We start from the raw sequence: 18,659 nt of genomic DNA, 5'->3' as shown, positions 1-18,659 counted from the left end.
CATATATCATCTGTTGCATATTATACATATCATATGTTGCACATTGTATAGCTAGATGGATTTCAGTGAGATATTGGAATTTATATGGATATAACAGCTGTGAGCACATCTTAATTTATAACTAATATGCACAACTTGAATGAAAAGTCAATTGTAAGAAAAAAGTCATGCCAGTTATTAATAAATATAGTACAACTTCAATGTTGATGAAAAAAGGATTTGTTGAAGCTTTTTGTCTTGCACTTATCAGGGCAATTTGCAAGTAATACCAATATGGAGAGAAAACAATACTTATGCTGTATGACGTGTGCACTAATTGGTTGGCAAGTGGACTTGATTAGTAGAGGTGCTGCCATGGAGAATGCAAATGTCAATGATGGCTGATAGTAAACTGTCAAGCTTTGAAGTTCAAACAAGGCAGGTGACTCTGATTACTTACGACACTGCCTTGAGAAATGAACTAAAAACTGGCTGTCACCTATTTTATTGCATTGAAATAGACATAGTGTGTGTACATTAATAAACATTAATGGATGTACATGCAAGTGCATCATATTGCAAGCCTGACTGTCAGTCCTAATTTGGTTGTCAGCATAATACTTCGTATCTTCTGGATTTTGTTGCAAATTTTCAATCTATTACAGACTAAGCTGAAATGGTAAACATTCTGTTTGAGCAACTGATGAAACTAATTGCTTTATGTTGCTAACACGCAGTAGCATTACAATTTGTGTTCACGATTAACAGGATGCTGTCATAAAGCCATAAAACGTTCTACCTATCCAACAAAACAGTAATGCAGTATATGAATTTCAGTGTTGGTGTGATGCTAGGTATGTGGAGCATACATCTCAAAGCGTGGTGGACTATATCAAACAGCATATCCCCTTAACAAGTAAAGTACTGATCACATGAATTACAAAATTCATGGCACAATGTCCAACTTAGATTCCAAGTCTGGACAACATTTGCTACATAATCCTTAGTTTGGGAAGGATAATGCTGAGAAGCAATTTAGGATTGTCAATCACACTTGCAATATGGTTCACTTAATATACTGGATTTATTAATACATAGAGCCCTGTTCTTTGTAGATAGAAATAATATGTACATATATTATCAGAGATAATGGGAACTGCAGATGCTGGAGAATCCAAGACAACAAAATGTGAGGCTGGATGAACACAGCACGCCAAGCAGCATCTCAGGAGCACAAAAGCTGACGTTTCAGGCCTAGACCCTTCATCAAAGAGGGGGATGGGGTGAGGGTTCTGGAATAAATAGGGAGAGGGGGGAGGCGGACCGAAGATGGAGAGAAAAGAAGATAGGTGGAGAGAGTATAGGTGGGGAGGTAGGGAGGGGATAGGTCAGTCCAGGGAAGACGGACAGGTCAAGGAGGTGGGATGAGGTTAGTAGGTAGATGGGGGTGCGGCTTGGGGTGGGAGGAAGGGATGGGTGAGAGGAAGAACAGGTTAGGGAGGCAGAGACAGGTTGGACTGGTTTTGGGATGCAGTGGGTGGAGGGGAAGAGCTGGGCTGGTTGTGTGGTGCAGTGGGGAGAGGGGACGAACTGGGCTGGTTTAGGGATGCAGTTGGGGAAGGGGAGATTTTGAAACTGGTGAAGTCCACATTGATACCATTAGGCTGCAGGGTTCCCAGGCGGAATATGAGTTGCTGTTCCTGTAACCTTCGGGTGGCATCATTGTGGCACTGCAGGAGGCCCATGATGGACATGTCATCTAAAGAATGGGAGGGGGAGTGGAAATGGTTTGCGACTGGGAGGTGCAATAGTTGGTTGCGAACTGAGCGGAGGTGTTCTGCAAAGCGGTCTCCAAGCCTCCGCTTGGTTTCCCCAATGTAGAGGGAGCCACACCGGGTACAGTGGATGCAGTATACCACCCTGGACTGACCTATCCCCTCCCTACCTCCCCAGCTATACTCTCCTCTCCACCTATCTTCTTTTCTCTCCATCTTCGGTCCGCCTCCCCCTCTCTCCCTATTTATTCCAGAACCCTCACCCCATCCCCCTCTCTGATGAAGGGTCTAGGCCCGAAACGTCAGCTTTTGTGCTCCTGAGATGCTGCTTGGCCTGCTGTGTTCATCCAGCCTCACATTTTGTTGTCTTGTACATATATTATGTCTGCTTCGACTCAGCAAAGTAGATGGCAGCCATTGCCAAGTTCATTTCTCAGTGAGATCCCCTGACAATAAGATCACCCTCCCTTAATTAAAATTTTAAAATGTTAAACAAGTAGTTAATAGTCAGTATCATTAACTGGTGTGATCTGCACGGCAACATACTCTTTTAAGAATGTTATTAGTAAAGTTGATAAGGGGGAACAAGTGAATGTGGTGTGTTTGGATTTTCAGAAAACTTCTAATAAGGTACCATATAGGAGGTTAGTAAACAAAATTAAAGTACATGGAATTGGAGGATGTAGACTTGATATAGCATGGATTGAGGTTTGCTTAACAAGCATAAAGCAGAAAGTAGGAATAACTAGGTCACACTCTGGTTGGCAGACAGTGACTAATGGGATACAGCAAGGATCAGTGCTAAACAGTGCTGTTTACCATTTATATTAAAGATTTAGTGTGCGGCCTATGGTGCACTTGTGGCGCAGAGGTAGTGTTCCTACCTTGGGGCCAGGAGACCTAGGTTCATACTCCCACCTGCTCCAGAGGTCTGTAAATAACATGTCCAAACAGATTGATGGGAAAACATATAGATGTGGGGGCTAATTGTTTCCAGTTTTGTAATTGATATAAAACTTGGTAGGGATTTGAATTGTGAGAAAGGATATATTCCACAGTAGAACAAGCTACAAATGAAATGGTCACTGCCACATCACTGGAAATAATTTAAAAACAATTGTTATCAGGATTGTCATTTTCAGCAGGCAATGCCTGTTGTGGCTGGCTCTACCCATCTAAATGTTAGCAGAATGATGCTGATGGAACTAAAGCAGAATCGCTCCCTATGTCACTTGCCTTCTCTTTAAGACATTTCATTAAAAGTCTTTGACTAAGCACTTGGTCATCTGACCTAATGCCTGCAGGATCTCAGTGTCACTTTTTTTTTATTTTTTAATGCTCCTGTGGAGCATCTTGTAATGTTTCTTTACATTGAAATTGCCACCTAAACATAAAGGAGTGCTGGCCCTCATGTGTTAATAGCATCATGTGATGGCATTTAGTTTGCACAGTCAATCAGATTGGTTTCAGCTGAAACACTTGGAGTGAATGTGGCTTGGGCTGTGTCTGGATGTATTAGTTTCCTCCCACAGTCCAAAGTTGTGTAGGTGAGGTGGTTTGGCTATGAGAATTGCAGGGTTACAGGGGTGGGAGAAAGGGTCTGGTTAGGTTGTCTTCAGAGGGTTGGTGTGGATTTGATGGGCTGAATGGCCTGTTTCTACATGTAGTGATTCCAAGATTCTGTGATTTAGACAGGCTCAGTGAAACAGCAAGAGTGTGGTAGATGGAGTATGTGAGATCTGGATAAATGAGATTGTCTGCTTAGGTAGAAGGAATGCATAGTATTTCTTTAATGATGAGAGATTGGAAAGTGTTGATGACCAAAGGAACCTCTCTGTTTATAAGCCACTGAACCTGGCATGTAGAAAGCAATTTGAAAGGTAAACATTAAGTTAACCTTTATTGCAAGAGGTGGTGAATACAGGAGCAAAAATGTCTTCATGTATACTAAACACTAGTGAAACTGCACTTAGTATAATTTTGATCCTTTTGTCTTACGAAGGATATACTTGCAATAGAGGCACTGCAGCAGAAATTCACTTTTTTCCTGAGATGGTGGGATTGCCTCATGAGGGTGGATTAAAGAGCCCGGACTTGTATCCCCTGGAGTTTAAAAGAATGAGAGATTATGTCATTGAAACTTAGAAAATTCTTAGAGAGATAATCAGAGTAGATGCTGCAAAGGTGGTTTCCCTGCCTGTGGGGTTTAGAATCAGAGGACACAGTCTCAGACTAAAAGGTAAGCTATTTAGGACTGAGGTGAACGGCAACATGTCTTTAGTTTGAGGATGGTGAACGTTTTGAATTCTCTACCTCAGACAGCTGTGGAAGCTTAGTCATTATGCAAGATTGATACAGAGATTGGTAGCTAGAAATCTATCAATGATGTCAGGGATAAGGGATAGCATAGGACCTTAGCAGTGAGGTAGCTATCAGTCATAACAAAGCAGATTCAGGGTTTGAATGATTTTCTCCTACTTGTATATCTTATTGTCTAGGCACCAAAGGATCTGCTGTGGGACTGAATGGTGTTTAGTGCTGTACTGAAACAATTTTACAAGAAACAATGCATTTGTCAGCTTTAAGTAATAATTTAAGTAGTTGAACTACCTTGATTCTCAGTCTCATGGAATATTCCACTATCATTGTAAAATGGTAACTTGTTCCTGTGGAATACTATGAAATTGTATCAAAGTGAGCATTTTACTGTCAGCATGATTTGCTTGCTCCCTTTATCCAAATACCCTCAATTCAGTGGATGTTTTTGGGATATGATTTTTATAGTTTGTGCTCAAACATTCTTGTGTCAAAATGTCACAATGTTTGTTAGACATTCAGTTAAATGCTATTTACATACCACAATATCCAGGAGTCCCACAGACTGTCTTCATGGTAACCTGCTCGTTCAGAATTTTGGATAGACCAAAGTCAGCTAAATCAACAAGAAAAGACAGAACAGGATCAATGGTGAATTTTTTTACAATGTCTATGTGTTGTTATTGTCAAGAAAAATGATCAAGTATTATACGAGCATCGATGCTGAAAAGCCAGCATGTTAGTACCCTCCGGTCCGCTGATCTGTGCACCTACTTTAATAACTGCTTTCTGGAGCAGATGAAAGATTTGGGTAACTCCACAGCAGAGATGGTGCTTGTTGCTAAGCACAACAGTACATTTAGTAACAAAAAATTCTTTTAGTTATAATTGAAAAGGCTTTTTTTTTAATGGTTAAGAAAATCCAGAAAAAATAGAAATAGTCTTTTAATCTTGATGGATGCTTTTGTAACAAGGCCTCAGTTAAGAAATAAACTATACATTTTGAAAATTAAAAACAGAAACAGCAGGCTGTCTGTATCTTAAAAGAGTATATTTAAAAATCTGTTTAGAGATTCAAGAGACAGTTTTTTCCAACCATTGATAGTACTTTGGAAAATTTGACTTTATTTATCAGTATGTCATATATGTGAAAAGGAGTCTATAGTAAATATATTAATTTGCTTTTCTTTCAATCCAGTCTACAATGTTTTATATTTTAATTTATATAAAGTTAGGAGACTTTTTCAGAAATCTTCAAATTCAGTTTGAGAGAGAGTAACTGGGGTCTCAAACCCATGTTCACAACTTAAATTAAAAGGAATTATTACAGAGATGTGAGGAAAGAGTGTCTGAAGCAAGCTAATGTAGTAAATTGGAGACTTGTTAGCTGCACTAGCCCTGGACTAGGAGAACATTTTTGAATATTTTGCAATAATTTTTGCAAGAAGCTACGGTATGTGCATGTTATGTTGATCCAGAATCCACCCTGACTCTGACACTTCAATGGTGAACAACATGCTGTTATTTGATCATTGTCTCAGTTCTTACATGGAAAATGGCTTTTACTCTGAGACACAAGATTTGAAACAAAACACATTTGTTAAGCACGTGTGAGAACTTCCCTATCGTCATGGTTAGCAGAACTGTGAATTTGTTGACAATTTTGCTAATCACAGAACAAATAGAAAATCTTCATATTGCTGGGGAGTTGTGTAGTTTCTCCCAAATTTTAAGTATGGCAAATCTTCAGTTATATGTAATTGTACAGGTGAGGCTTACCTATTTTCAGTGGTGCTTCTGATGATAGATCTGCATATAGAAGGTTTTCTGGTTTAAGGTCTCGATGGACCACTCCATTCTCATGTAAATACTAAAAGAATATTCAGAAAGAAATCAGACTTCACGTTAACAAAATAACAGTACTGTAACTTTGTGCTTGAGTGGCTTTTGGTCAATTGCTACTGGTCTTTGTTTCTGATTATTTCGTAAATTGCAGCCTCTTTTGCTGAAACAGTTGTACAATGATGAAATCAATCTGTCTTCATAACAGGTTTTCCAGCACTGGTGACAGCAGAGAATTTCATTGCCATTGAAAATTACAAAAGGGACTTAATTTAAAAAGTCATTTGTAGTATTTTGGTAAAGATCAGTGTTAAGATTGCATGTGTGCTACTCTGTGATTTGTTCTTTGTTTTTGGGATTAAATTTCTTCGATTTATATATAGATGAGTTGGTTCAAGGGGAGGTTAACTTGGATCTGAATGCTAAACTGGGTTTGTGGAGTTGGGAATTTTCTCAAATATAGTGAAATTTCGGCATCATGACATTATAAATGCAGCTATTCTAAAAGATTCTTGCTCTTATGTAAATTTTGAAAATTGGAAGGCATGCCTGATTTTATGGCATTACTGCTGTGCTTGTTAATTCTACTGTATTTAATGGCAGATCCTGAACTTTCACCTGTTAGTTGTTTTGTTTTTATTACATTGGGTTAAAAGTGTATCACAGTTTTTTTCCAGGAAGTGTAAAGTCTGTGGTTTCAACAATTTCCGGTTATAGTAACTTCGAGACAACTTTATCTGACTTTATATGTAGCTTTCAGGTTGGAGGAGACGCTAATACAAAACTTTGTAAAGTTAGAAAGGTTCCGTGTTTTAGCTAGAAAAACAGTGTAGCCCAGAACTCAAAGGATCCCAACCTTGAAACTGGCAACTGACATTTTCAGGGGGATGGGTATGGGGACAGGAGACATTTTACACAACAGAGACAGTTGCATAGTAAGTTTAGCTGTCTTCAAACAGAAACCGTTTAGGTTGCCCAGATTTCTGAAACATCACTTCTGGGCTTTGGCCATTTTCTGAGAAAGGTCTGAACCTGCCAGAATTATTTCGAGAGGTGAGGTAATGTAATCTTTTGGATGAAGTCACGTACTACTTTTGTAGAGGTCAGGTACCCTTTAGAGAAGTAAGGCATTCCTTTGGCATTGTTAAAATTAGACATGAATATAAGTAAAATTGGATAAGGTCTTTGAAGATGTAGTCAATTTAATTCCTTGTTTAAATTTTGAGAAAAAAGCATCACCCAGCCTATCGAGTTTCTGTGGTTCCGGAGTCATGTGTAGACCAGACCAGTTGAGGACAGGCAGATTTCCTGCCTTAAAGAGCATCAGTGAACCAGATGGGTTTGTACAACAAGTGACAGTGGTTTCATGATCACCATTAGAGCAGCTTTCAATTCCAGTTTCTATCATTAATTGAGTACAGATTTTTGCCATCTGCCATGGTGTTTGAATCATATTTTACCACATCCTAAGAAGATTAGCCTCTGATTAAAGGAAGGTATTGCTGGACGGGACTTCTATTCCCATAAGTTTGTCAGACCTTCCCTGGAAGAGGCAGGGTGGGTTTCTCACCAGGCTGCAGCCATCTGATGAGATGCCTGCTGCTTCAACAAGATTCTGCTAGATTTTTTTGGGGGGGAAAAAAGTGTACTGTCAATTTTTTGCAAAATTGTGACTGTGGGAAAGTTACACTTATGTTGTCAGTGATGTTTATTGAGCAGAGAAAATCACTGCTCCCACATTATTCTCCTGCAAACAATTTGTTGGGACCTGCTTTTAACTCTATGTAAGTGAATATCTTTCGAATAACTTAACTGGCTGTAATGCAATCAGTTTACCATCATGTGCAGCACAGTGTTTACAACAAAGATATTTTTTCATAACTTGTGTGGTGACAAGCTCTGAGTTTGTCTGTCAAATGTTTCAATGTCAGCCAGCTGTGTGATGAGTTTCATCAGATTCAAGGCTGCCTAATTTCATTTGAATGAAAAATTAATCTGATATCATAATTTGCATTCAACCAGGTGCAAAATTTGCTCCATTTCACAAGCATATTCATTTTGATCTGTTGTAAGCTGCATTATAACTGATCAAACATGAAGATTGAAACCACAACATTTACTGACTATTACTCTTGGTTATTGGTTTCTTCTTATTTGTTTGCACATTGTGGAGAATGCTGGCAAGGCATGAGTAGCTCAGTTTTGCATCCCAGTGGTCATACTTTATATTTGAGTCTCATTCGAAATATTTTGCAGGGAGAGTATTACAACCGACTTGGATTAGGTCCTAACATGCATCTGTGTATGCTGTTGCATTGATCAGAAGAACTGGGAGTAATGTGTCGTGTCAAGCATTGCTGATATGTTACAGAATTCCTGACAGCAATGTAGGAACAGCTACAATTCAAGGACTGCAGAAGTTCAAGAAGGCAGTTCACCAGCTTTTCCAGGGCAATTTGAGATAGTCGATAGCTAGAGATGTTAATGTTCCATTAAGGAATTCAAAAAAAATTTAAAAATCCATGAAATATTTAAAATTTTTGACTGGCTATGACATTGACAATCTATTAACCTGTTCCTGTGAATACTATTGAGAGGCTTTGAGAACTACTTCTAACAATATGCAAAAGGCTGGTGTACCCTCTGAAGTTACTCCCTTGAAGTTACGTGGATCCTGTTTTTTTTTCCAGCCCTGAAACTTCCCTCAGCTTAAACTGTGCATGAAATCTTCTCAGGCATTGAATAGCTTGGGTATTGGAAGAAAGAGCATTGCAAGAGTTCAGCAGCAAGGAGCTTCCTGCCATCAAGAGCAAAAAGTGTCATTTTTCAACTGTGTTGAATGGCAATGTTAGATTCTTGCTAGTTAGCATACAATAATATCCTCATTATTTCTTCATTTCTCTTCAATGATATGTAGTCTCCTAGTCTCCCAACCGCTGGACAGAAATTAGATGGCAATAATACCTGATTTGAAAGTCAGAACTGTAATCTGGTGACTCCAGCTCGCCACTTTCCTCCTGCACTCCGTAAGTCACTGAAATCTTGGAACATGCTCCGAGCGTAGTGACCACATGTATGCCCTGTCCATCAGGGTCCTCAGGTCCCATTCCATAAAGTGGGATGCCAATTTCCCTCTGACTGATATGTCTGGGCAATTGACAGGTACTGTGCAGGACGGCTGTGGATTGCCAGCGCTTGACTGTGTATATGTGGCTTGGCTTTAAAGATTGTGCCATTGCCTGGAATACCTGGAGGCCTTGGTAATGGCCAGCACTTCCACTAGTGGGGAGTGGGAGAATATGATATACATAGGTAATGAGGGGAGTTTGGGAAGACAGCCATCAGAAAATTCACCGGGGTCTGTGGAGAGAAACCTCCCATGAACCTGCCAAAAATGACACACATTTGAGATATGAGAAGCTTCAGTCCTGTGTCTAACTGGTTTAAAAGAAATGCCCAAACCAGTTTTTTTTTTGAATGAACAAGGAAGTGATAGCACAGTTAAATGGCCTGATACAGTTAATTTGACCACTAATCCATGTACTTTTTCTTCTGTCATTAACTTCTTTACTGTGAAGAAAATCAATCTTGGCTCATTGTATCCTGCCTTCACGCAACTTAAAACTAGTAAATACTCACTTCTGAAACTTCCCTCTCTTCCATTGGTATTATCATTTTCTCACTTTCTCCATTCCCTACTGCACTTCTCTCATTTTTTTCTCCTTCACTTCCAATTGACTCCCATCTGCCAGAATCTTATCTTCCCATCTTCTAAACCTACTTGGACTTGATTTAGAATGCCCAAGTGCAATACCACAGGAGTCTACCTGAAAAAGTTTCTGCTGAACTAGAAATCTTCAATAATTGCCTCCATTTCTATTGTACTGAGGAACCCACACAAATTTTATTGTTCAGCTGTGAAAGTCAAGCTTTCAAACATGCCAGGGACACTGAGTATTTGTCAATATGACACTTAATCACAGCAGCATCTGTCAAGTTACAGCATTATATTTAAGTCATGAGGTTGAGCCAATTTTCTTTTTGCTGTGGGTGGTTTCTTTCAAGTGGTCTGTATCCAGATATTTGCAAAGATTCATGCATTGTTCAAAATACAAGCAACGCTTTTATTGAAATGTTTAAAATGTCTTTATATGCTCAGTTCAGTATTTGGATATTCTCCTTCACCTCTCCAACTAATAGTTGCTTGGCAACATCCTGTATTGTCATGCAGACCCCAAAGCTGGAATATGTAAGTTCTTAAAATTCATTAACGTGGTGAAGATGTTGCTGGCTAGGCCAACATTTATTGCCTTTCCTTAATTACCAAGCAGGCAGTCGTTTAAGAGTCAACCACATTGATGTGGGTCTGGGGTCACATGTAGGTCAGACCAGATAAAGATGGCAGTTTTATTCCCTAAAGGACACTAGTGAACCAGAAGAATCAGCCAGGTGTGGTGGGGTTGGAGGGGAGTGTGGAGTGGACAAGGGAGTCACGGGGAGAGTGGTGCTCTGGAAAGCAGACAAGGGTGGGGATGGAAAAATTTCTTTGGTGGGGTTGGATTGTAGATGGCAGCAGTGTCGAAGGATGATAGGTTGGTGGGGTGGTATGTGAGGACGAGGGGGATTCTGTTTTGGTGGTTATTGTGGGGATGGGGTGTGAGTGATGAGTTGCGGGAGATACTGTCGAGGGCGTTCTCGACCACTGTGGGGGGGGGAGTAGGGGTGATGCTGTGGACATCTGAGATGTATGGGAGTGGAATGCCTCATCCTGGGAGCAGATGCGGCGGAGATGAAGGAATTGGGAATAGGGGATGGAATTTTTGCAGGGAGGAGGTGTATTCTAGGTAGCTGTGGGAGTCAGTGGGCTTGAAATGGATATTGGTTTCTAGGTGGCTGCCTGAGATGGAGACAGAGGTCCAGAAAGGTGAGGAATGTGTTGGAGATGGTCCAGGGAACTTAAGGTTGAGGTGGAAGGTGTTGGTGAAGTGGATGAACTGTTTGAGCTCCTCGTGGGAGCACAAGGCAGTGCCAGTACAGTCATCAATGTAACGGAGGAAGAGGTGGGGTTTAGGGCCAGTGTGTGCTGCCTTTCTAAAGGGGAAGTGATGTTGGCCACTACATTCAGTACATGACCAATTGGCTAAACTTGGCAAAAATGTAATGCAGTCATTATGTTCACATGAAAGAAAGAGCTGGCCTTTCCAACAGGTGGCATAGCCACATGTGTCCTCCTTTGTGGGGCTAAAGGTAGATGTCTTCTGATGTAATAGACGGACCAGCAAATGTAAATACTGAGATAAATGTAGACCCTTGGATAAGGGCAGGTATACATACAACATGTAAGGTACAGTTGTACCTGCTATTCTATGCCCTTAGGACTTACTCTAAAAATCTAGAAACACAATTGGAAGTGCCAAAAATATTTCCATCTTATTCACATTAGTGCTCTAGATAACACATTAACTGAGGTAATTGGACAGAGTTTTTGCAATGCAGATATCTGCATCGAAAATGATGCATCAATAAAATTGCAAATAAAGCAGTATTAAAAAGCTAAAAATCTAATCTTAGATAACTAAAAGAAAATTATCGCTTTAAAAAGCTGCGCCTACATACTATGTGTACCTGTTCCAAATAGGTGGAAGATATTGCTGATCAGAAATTTGCAAGAAAATGACATTTCCAATGACTCTTTTTTTATACTAGCCGCAAGTTTTCTGCTAGCTGTCGGGACTCCTAAAACCTGAGTGGTTTTTTTATTCTCGTATAAAATGCATCTTTATTTTGTGACCCTACACTTAACCCCATCAAGCCTCTGTACTGCTCATGGAATGTTGCAAAATTACAACTGAAGTCTTTATTTGTAGGTAAAGACCTTTTTCAAATGAAGGTCTTGTGTTGACTTAAGATCAAAATAATGTGTGGTGAGCTTGTGAGGCAGTGAGACGTAAATCTTGATTCGCTAATGCCTAACCTCAGTAGAGAAAAACACCATCGACAATGTGCTGCTTCAGGGAGTCCTCATATTGAGCCTCAGCCTCTGCTAAATTTTCTGATGCGTTATTTTGTTTGTGGATTGTCGACTGCTTTTAACACCACACGTTCTCTAAAGAAATATGGACCTCATCCTGATCAACAATATGCCATTTAAGAGATAATGGGAACTGCAGATGCTGGAGAATTCCAAGATGATAAAATGTGAGGCTGGATGAACACAGCAGGCTAAGCAGCATCTCAGGAGCTCAAAAGCTGACCTTTCGGGCCTAGACCCTTCATCAGAGAGCCTCTGATGAAGGGTCTAGGCCCAAAAGGTCAGCTTTTGTGCTCCTGAGATGCTGCTTGGCCTGCTGTGTTCATCCAGCCTCACATTTTATTATCTTAATATGCCATTTAACTTGGTTTATCCCATTTGGTTTCTAAAGGCTGTATTCTACTGAAATCTGTGTTGATTATACTGAAACCTCCTTTCAAAGGCTTAAATATGTCGGTGATGCATTACTGCTTTTAATTTTTAATATAAAGCTTCTCTTGGAATTTTTTTAGCTCTTTTCCATCGTTGAAACTGAGCTAGTGCTCTGTTTTGTTTACAGATTTTGGCAAGATTGACAAGAAGTAGGTTTTTGAAGATACAATTTTGTGAAAGTAGATTTTGGCAACTGTCCTTTAGGCCCAGAATCAAGATTCATGACTATATCTAATAAACCGTTTGAATGGTATTGCTTTGTCTATTTGTGAAATCTCTGGCGCAAAAGAAATCCAATGTCTAGAATCCAGGAAGGGAAACAAAAAAAATTGCTACGTGGATAATATCCTACTGCATGGTAAGCTGAAGAACAAATGAGATCAGAGGCTGAGGGGCATACTAAAAGCACTACAAAAAACAGGCCTTCAATTAAATTAGAAATACCAATCCGCTAAAATGATTATATTCCTAAGACATATTATCCCAGAACAATGTATGGCAGTGTATCCAAGGTGAGCAGGAGCCATCAGTGAATTTTTAGCATTCAAGAAGTTCTTCGATATGACAAATCAAATGGGAAATATTTACCAGTGATAATGGGAACTGCAGATGCTGGACAATCCGAGATAATAAAATGTGGGGCTGGATGAACACAGCAGGCCAAGCAGCATCTCAGGAGCACAAAAGCTGACGTTTCGGGCCTAGACCCTTCAGAGAGGGGGATGGGGTGAGGGTTCTGGAATAAGTGGGGAGAGAGGGGGAGGCGGACCAAAGATGGAGAGAAAAGAAGATAGGTGGAGAGGGGATAGGTCAGTCCAGGGAAGACGGACAGGTCAAGGAGGTGGGATGAGGTTAATAGGTAGGAGATGGAGATGCGGCTTGGGGTGGGAGGAAGGGATGGGTGACAGGAAGAACAGGTTAGGAAGGCAGAGACAGGCTGGACTGGTTCTGGGATGTAGTGGGTGGAGGGGACCTGCAGCCCAATGGTATCAATGTGGACTTCACCAGCTTCAAAATCTCCCCTTCCCCCACCGCATCCCAAAGCCAGCCCAGTTTGTCGCTTCCCCCCACTGCACCACACAACCAGCCCAGCTCTTCCCCTCCACCCACTGCATCCCAAAACCAGTCCAACCTGTCTCTGCCTCCCTAACCAGTTCTTCCTCTCACCCATCTCTTCCTCCCACCCCAAGCTGCACCTCCATCTTCTACCTACTAACCTCATCCCCCTCCTTGACCTGTCCGTCTTCCCTGGACCGACCTATCCCCTCCCCACCTATACTCTCCTCTTCACCTATCTTCTTTTCTCTCCATCTTCGGTCCAATAGAATCCAGGTTTATTCACTGTAATGGCCACAGGTGCATAATCAACCAAATTTAAGCAAAGTCATGATGAGGCATGAGAAACAGTCTATTTTACATCAATAGCTTTAACTGAACATAGGTACATTAAAATAAGTGTTAGCAGTTTCATGGGGATAAGACAGGTTTGAAGAATACCTCATGGCACTGAAATTCCATGTTGAGATGGACCACAAGCCTTTGGGAGACATGACTGGGGTTGAAAGAAGCCACAAAAAAACCTGTGTGTGTGTGTGTGTATGTGTATATATATTAGTAGAGACTTACTCTGTGGCTATAACCACCACTTTACTGCAACCCAGGGTTATTGCATGCCAACAAAATTGTGCAGCTAAGAAATCTGACAAACAGTACTCAAAAGTCTAACAATCCTTCTGCAAGGATGGTAGCAATGCAGTTCGGCAGGCCAAGTACTGAAAGGTTATCGAGCAGAAACAACCCTTGACAATAGTGCAAGATTTCTTGTATATAAGACCATAGAATGGTTGTATCAAAGTTGACATGAAGAATCCTACAGAAATTTGACAATTTATTGTTGTCCCATGTACTGAGATACAGTTAAAAAGTGTTGCTTTGCATGTTTATACAAGCAGATTGTAGCATACAAAGTGCACCAGGGTAGCAGAACAGAGTGCAGAATATAGTTTTATAGCTGCAGAGAAAGAGATCAGAATTAACATTTGAGGAGTCCATGCAAAAATCTGATAACAGCAGGGTAGAAGCTGTTCTTGAATTTACTTGTACGTGTATTCAAACTTTTATAACTCTGCTTCACAGAAGGAATTGGAACACAGTATAACTGGGATGGGAGGGGTCTTAGGATACGTTGGTTGCTTTCTCGAGTCAGCAGGAAGTATAGATGGTTGGATGTGCGGTTGCCGTATCATGCTGTGATGCATCCAGATAGGATTGATTCTTTGCTGCATCTGTAAAAATTGGTAAGAGTCATTGTGGACATGCAAAATCTCCTTAGTCTCCCAAGGAAGTAGAGAAGTCAATGTGCTTACTTGATCATTGTGTCCAGAAGGGTGGATCAGGTGAGATCTCTGGTGATAATTTCTGTCATGGTCAGTTATGGATTCGTTCAATTTTAGGGAGAAAATGTATTTAGCTTTACTTGACTTTATTTTACAGGATGGATTGAAGTGGCAAGACTGCATTTAACCACAGCAGATTCAGTGATCAGAGCACTGAAACAGAACTGTCATATATAGTTCCTTGGATGGATTAATATTGGACAACAGATCTCAATTCATGAAACAAAAGTTTTCAAGAAGGCAAGATAACAAAATGTGGAGCTGGATGAACACAGCAGGCCAAGCAGCATCTCAGGAGCACAAAAGCTGATGTTTTGGGCCTAGACCCTTCATCAGAGAGGGGGATAGGGAGAGGGAACTGGAATAATTAGAGAGAGGGAGGGAGGGAGGTGGACTGAAGATGGCGAGAAAAGAAGATAGGTAGAGAGGAGAGTATAGGTGAAGAGGTAGGGAAGGGATAGGTCAGTCCAGGGAAGACGGACAGGTCAAGGAGGCTGGATGAGGTAGTAGGCAGGAAATGGAGGTGCGGCTTGAGCTGGGAGGCAGGGATGGGTGAGAGGAAGAACAGGTTAGGGAAGCGGAGACAGGCTGGGCTGGTTGTGTGATGCAGTGGGGGGAGGGGAAGAACTGGGCAGGTTTTGGGATGCAGTGGGGCAAGGGGAGATTTTGAAGCTTGTGAAGTCCACATTGATACCATTGGGCTGCAGGGTTCCCAAGCGGAATATGAGTTGCTGTTCTTGCAACCTTCGGGTGGCATCATTGTGGCACTGCAGGAGGCCCAGGATGGACATGTCGTCTGAGAAATGGGAGGGGGAGTTGAAATGGTTCGCGATTGGGAGGTGCAGTTGTTTGTTGCGAACCAAGCGGAGGTGTTCCGCAAAGCGGTCCCCAAGCCTCCGCTTGGTTTTCCCAACGTAGAGGAAGCCACACCGGGTACAATGGATACAATATACCACATTGGCAGATGTGCAGGTGAACATCTGCTTGATATGGAAAATCATCTTGGGGCCTGGGATAGGGGTGAGGGAGGTGGTGTGGGGGCAAGTGTAGCACCTCCTGTGGTTGCAGGGGAAGGTGCTGGGTGTGGTGGGGTTGGAGGGGGGTGTGGAGCGGACAAGGGAGTCGCGGAGAGAGTGGTCTCTCTGGTAGGCAGACAAGGGTGGGGATGGAAAAATGGCTTGGGTGGTGGGGTCGGATTGTAGATGGTCAAGTGTCAGAGGATGATGTGTTGTATCCGGAGGTTGGTGGGGTGGTATGTGAGAACGAGGGGGATCCTCTGGGCGCCGTTGTGGCGGGGGCGGGGTGTGAGGGATGTGTTGCGGGAAATGCGGGAGACGCAGCCAAGGGTGTTCTCAACCACTGCAGGGGGAAAGTTGCGGTCCTGGAAGAACGTGGACATCTGGGATGTGCGGGAGTGGAATGCCTCATCCTGGGAGCAGATGTGGCGGAGGCGGAGGAATTGGGAATAGAGGATGGAATTTTTGCAGGAGGGTGGGCGGGAGGAGGTGTGTTCTAGGTAGCTGTGGGAGTCAGTGGGCTTGAAATGGACATCAGTTTCTAGCTGGTTACCCGAGATGGAGACTGAGGTGTCCAGGAAGGTGAGGGATGTGTTGAAGATGGCCCAGGTGAACGTGAGGTTGGGGTGGAAGGTGTTGATGAAGAGGATGAACTGTTCGAGCTCCTCTGGGGAGCAAGAGGCGGCGCCGATACAGTCATCAATGTAACAGAGGAAGAGCTGGGGTTTGGAGCCTGTGTAGGTGCGGAAGAGGGACTGTTCCACATAACCTACAAAGAGGCAGGTATAGCTTGGACCCATGCGTGTACCCATGGCCACCCCCTATCTGCCAATGTGGTTATATTGTATCCATTGTACCTGGTGTGGCTTCCTCTACATGGGGGAAACCAAGTGGAGGCTTGGGGACCGCTTTGCAGAACACCTCTGCTCAGTTCGCAATAAACAACTGCACGTCCCAGTCGCGAACCATTTCCACTCCCCCTCCCATTCCGCAGACGACATGTCCATCATGAGCCTCCTGCAGTGCCACAATGATGCCACCCGAAGGTTGCAAGAACAGCAACTCATATTCCGCTTGGGAACCCTGTAGCCCAATGGTATCAATGTGGACTTCACAAGTTTTAAAATCTCCCCTTCCCCCACTGCATCCCAAAACCAGCCCAGCTTGACCCCTCGCCCCACTGCATCCCAAAACCAGCCCAGCCTGTCTCCGCTTCCCTAACCCGTTCTTCCTCTCACCCATCCCTTCCTCCCAGCTCAAGCCGCACCTCCATTTCCTACCTACTACCTCATCCCTCCTCCTTGACCTGTCCCCTCCCTACCTCCTCACCTATACTCTCCTCTCCACCTATCTTCTTTTCTCTCCATCTTCGGTCTGCCTCCCCCTCTCTCCCTATTTATTCCAGAACCCTCTCCCCATCCCCCTCTCTGATGAAGGATCTAGGCCCAAAACGTCAGCTTTTGTGCTCCTGAGATGCTGCTTGGCCTGCTGTGTTCATCCAGCCTCACGTTTTATTATCTTGGATTCTACAGCATCTACAGTTCCCATTATCACTTTTCAAGAAGGCACTTCGAGGGCAGATATCAATCATGTGACAAATTCTCCATTCCATCGCCAGTTGAATACGAAGGGTGTAAAGAACAGTCAAGACTTTGAAGTCACTAATGCATGACAATCCATTTTGGGAATTAGCTCTACTCAGCTACAGACCAACAATATTAAATAATGGGCTCTTGCCAGTGGAACTAGGGAGGTGGTTCAAAATTAATTTAGCAGTTTTAGGACACAAACTCAGGCCAAAGGTAATCTCATAAGACTGTAAGAAAGTAAAAAGAAACTAGGGAAAAGCCATATCAAAAAGCAGCAGAAGTGGAACAGCTATAAACACAGGCTGTAAACTTGTCAAACTTTAGATCGGTGCAGAAAGTCCAGTCAAAAGAAGTAAGTAAAAAGCCACGGCCATTAGAAAAACAGATCAACTGAGATCTTATATTATCAGACTGCCTGAAAGAACATTCAGGAGGAAGAGGAAGGCACTGACCTTACTCAGGCCAAGTGAGACAGAATATGATCATTATAACATGTGGGACAGCCATGTCTATACTACTTCATACCATATTCAAAATGGTACGACACCATCACTCCAGTGCTGAACTCGTAAACAGTTAGAGTTCTGAGATATTCAAACTTCAAGGGGGAAGTCTGGTGATCGGGAGGCATTAGTGATAAGAGTAACAATGGTGATAGTTTGTTAATAATGACTTTAATGATGACATAAACTATACAAGAAGTAGAGAGGCATTTGGGAGAAACCTGTAACTGAACACATGATTCTACCATTAGTAGGACAGAAGATACCAGTCAAGATTAAGCAATGTAAAGAACAAGTTCTTTTGCACTTTGTTTGTCAAATACAGCTCCCAAGTAATGTATGTTTGTAAATAAAGGAGTATTAAAGTACATAAGAAGTTACAGAGTCTCACTTAAGAAATAAGGAACAAGCAGCTGTAAGGAGAGTGTATATGCAGACACACCCAGCCTGCCATAGTCCAGACTAGTGTCTCAAAGGGCATGTAGCAGTATTGGATTAAAGCAGGAGTGTGTTTAAAAACCACAAGTCCACAGTTTTATTTTCTCTCATTGGTAGCTTTCTATCAGCTTCATTTGGTTTGGATTTGCATTTTCTCAATAACTTAATCAAATGAGTTATTCTTTTAAAAGGCGTTAAAAATTGTGAACACAAGTATGACGTGAAGGTCATAGACATTTGCAATCATGTGATTTTTTAAAAAAAAATGCACAGAGCATTTTCTTCTTTTAGTTTTAATCACCCATGTCTGCTTTACCCCGAAGATGGTGATTCATGCTGGGA

The 18,659-nt window shown here is 42.1% G+C and overlaps 1 protein-coding gene across 2 annotated transcripts in view; it reads right to left on the bottom strand.

The window, feature by feature from the left end:
* The window catches only part of LOC125465805 (calcium/calmodulin-dependent protein kinase type IV-like), a 150,639-nt gene that overhangs the window by 30,808 nt on the left and 101,172 nt on the right, over positions 1-18,659 (bottom strand). For both annotated transcript variants that reach the window (XM_048559678.2, XM_048559680.2), the window contains 2 exons: positions 5,850-5,940; positions 4,612-4,686 (listed from right to left, as the gene is read on the bottom strand). In XM_048559678.2, the coding sequence (XP_048415635.1) occupies positions 4,612-4,686; positions 5,850-5,940 (166 nt within the window). The remainder of the gene's footprint in view (positions 1-4,611; positions 4,687-5,849; positions 5,941-18,659) is intronic.

This window comes from Stegostoma tigrinum, chromosome 30 (genome assembly GCF_030684315.1).
Source record: "Stegostoma tigrinum isolate sSteTig4 chromosome 30, sSteTig4.hap1, whole genome shotgun sequence".
NCBI lineage: Eukaryota > Metazoa > Chordata > Chondrichthyes > Orectolobiformes > Stegostomatidae > Stegostoma > Stegostoma tigrinum.
The sequence above is the reverse complement of the archived record's forward strand: the minus strand, read 5'-3'. Positions and strand labels throughout refer to the sequence as shown.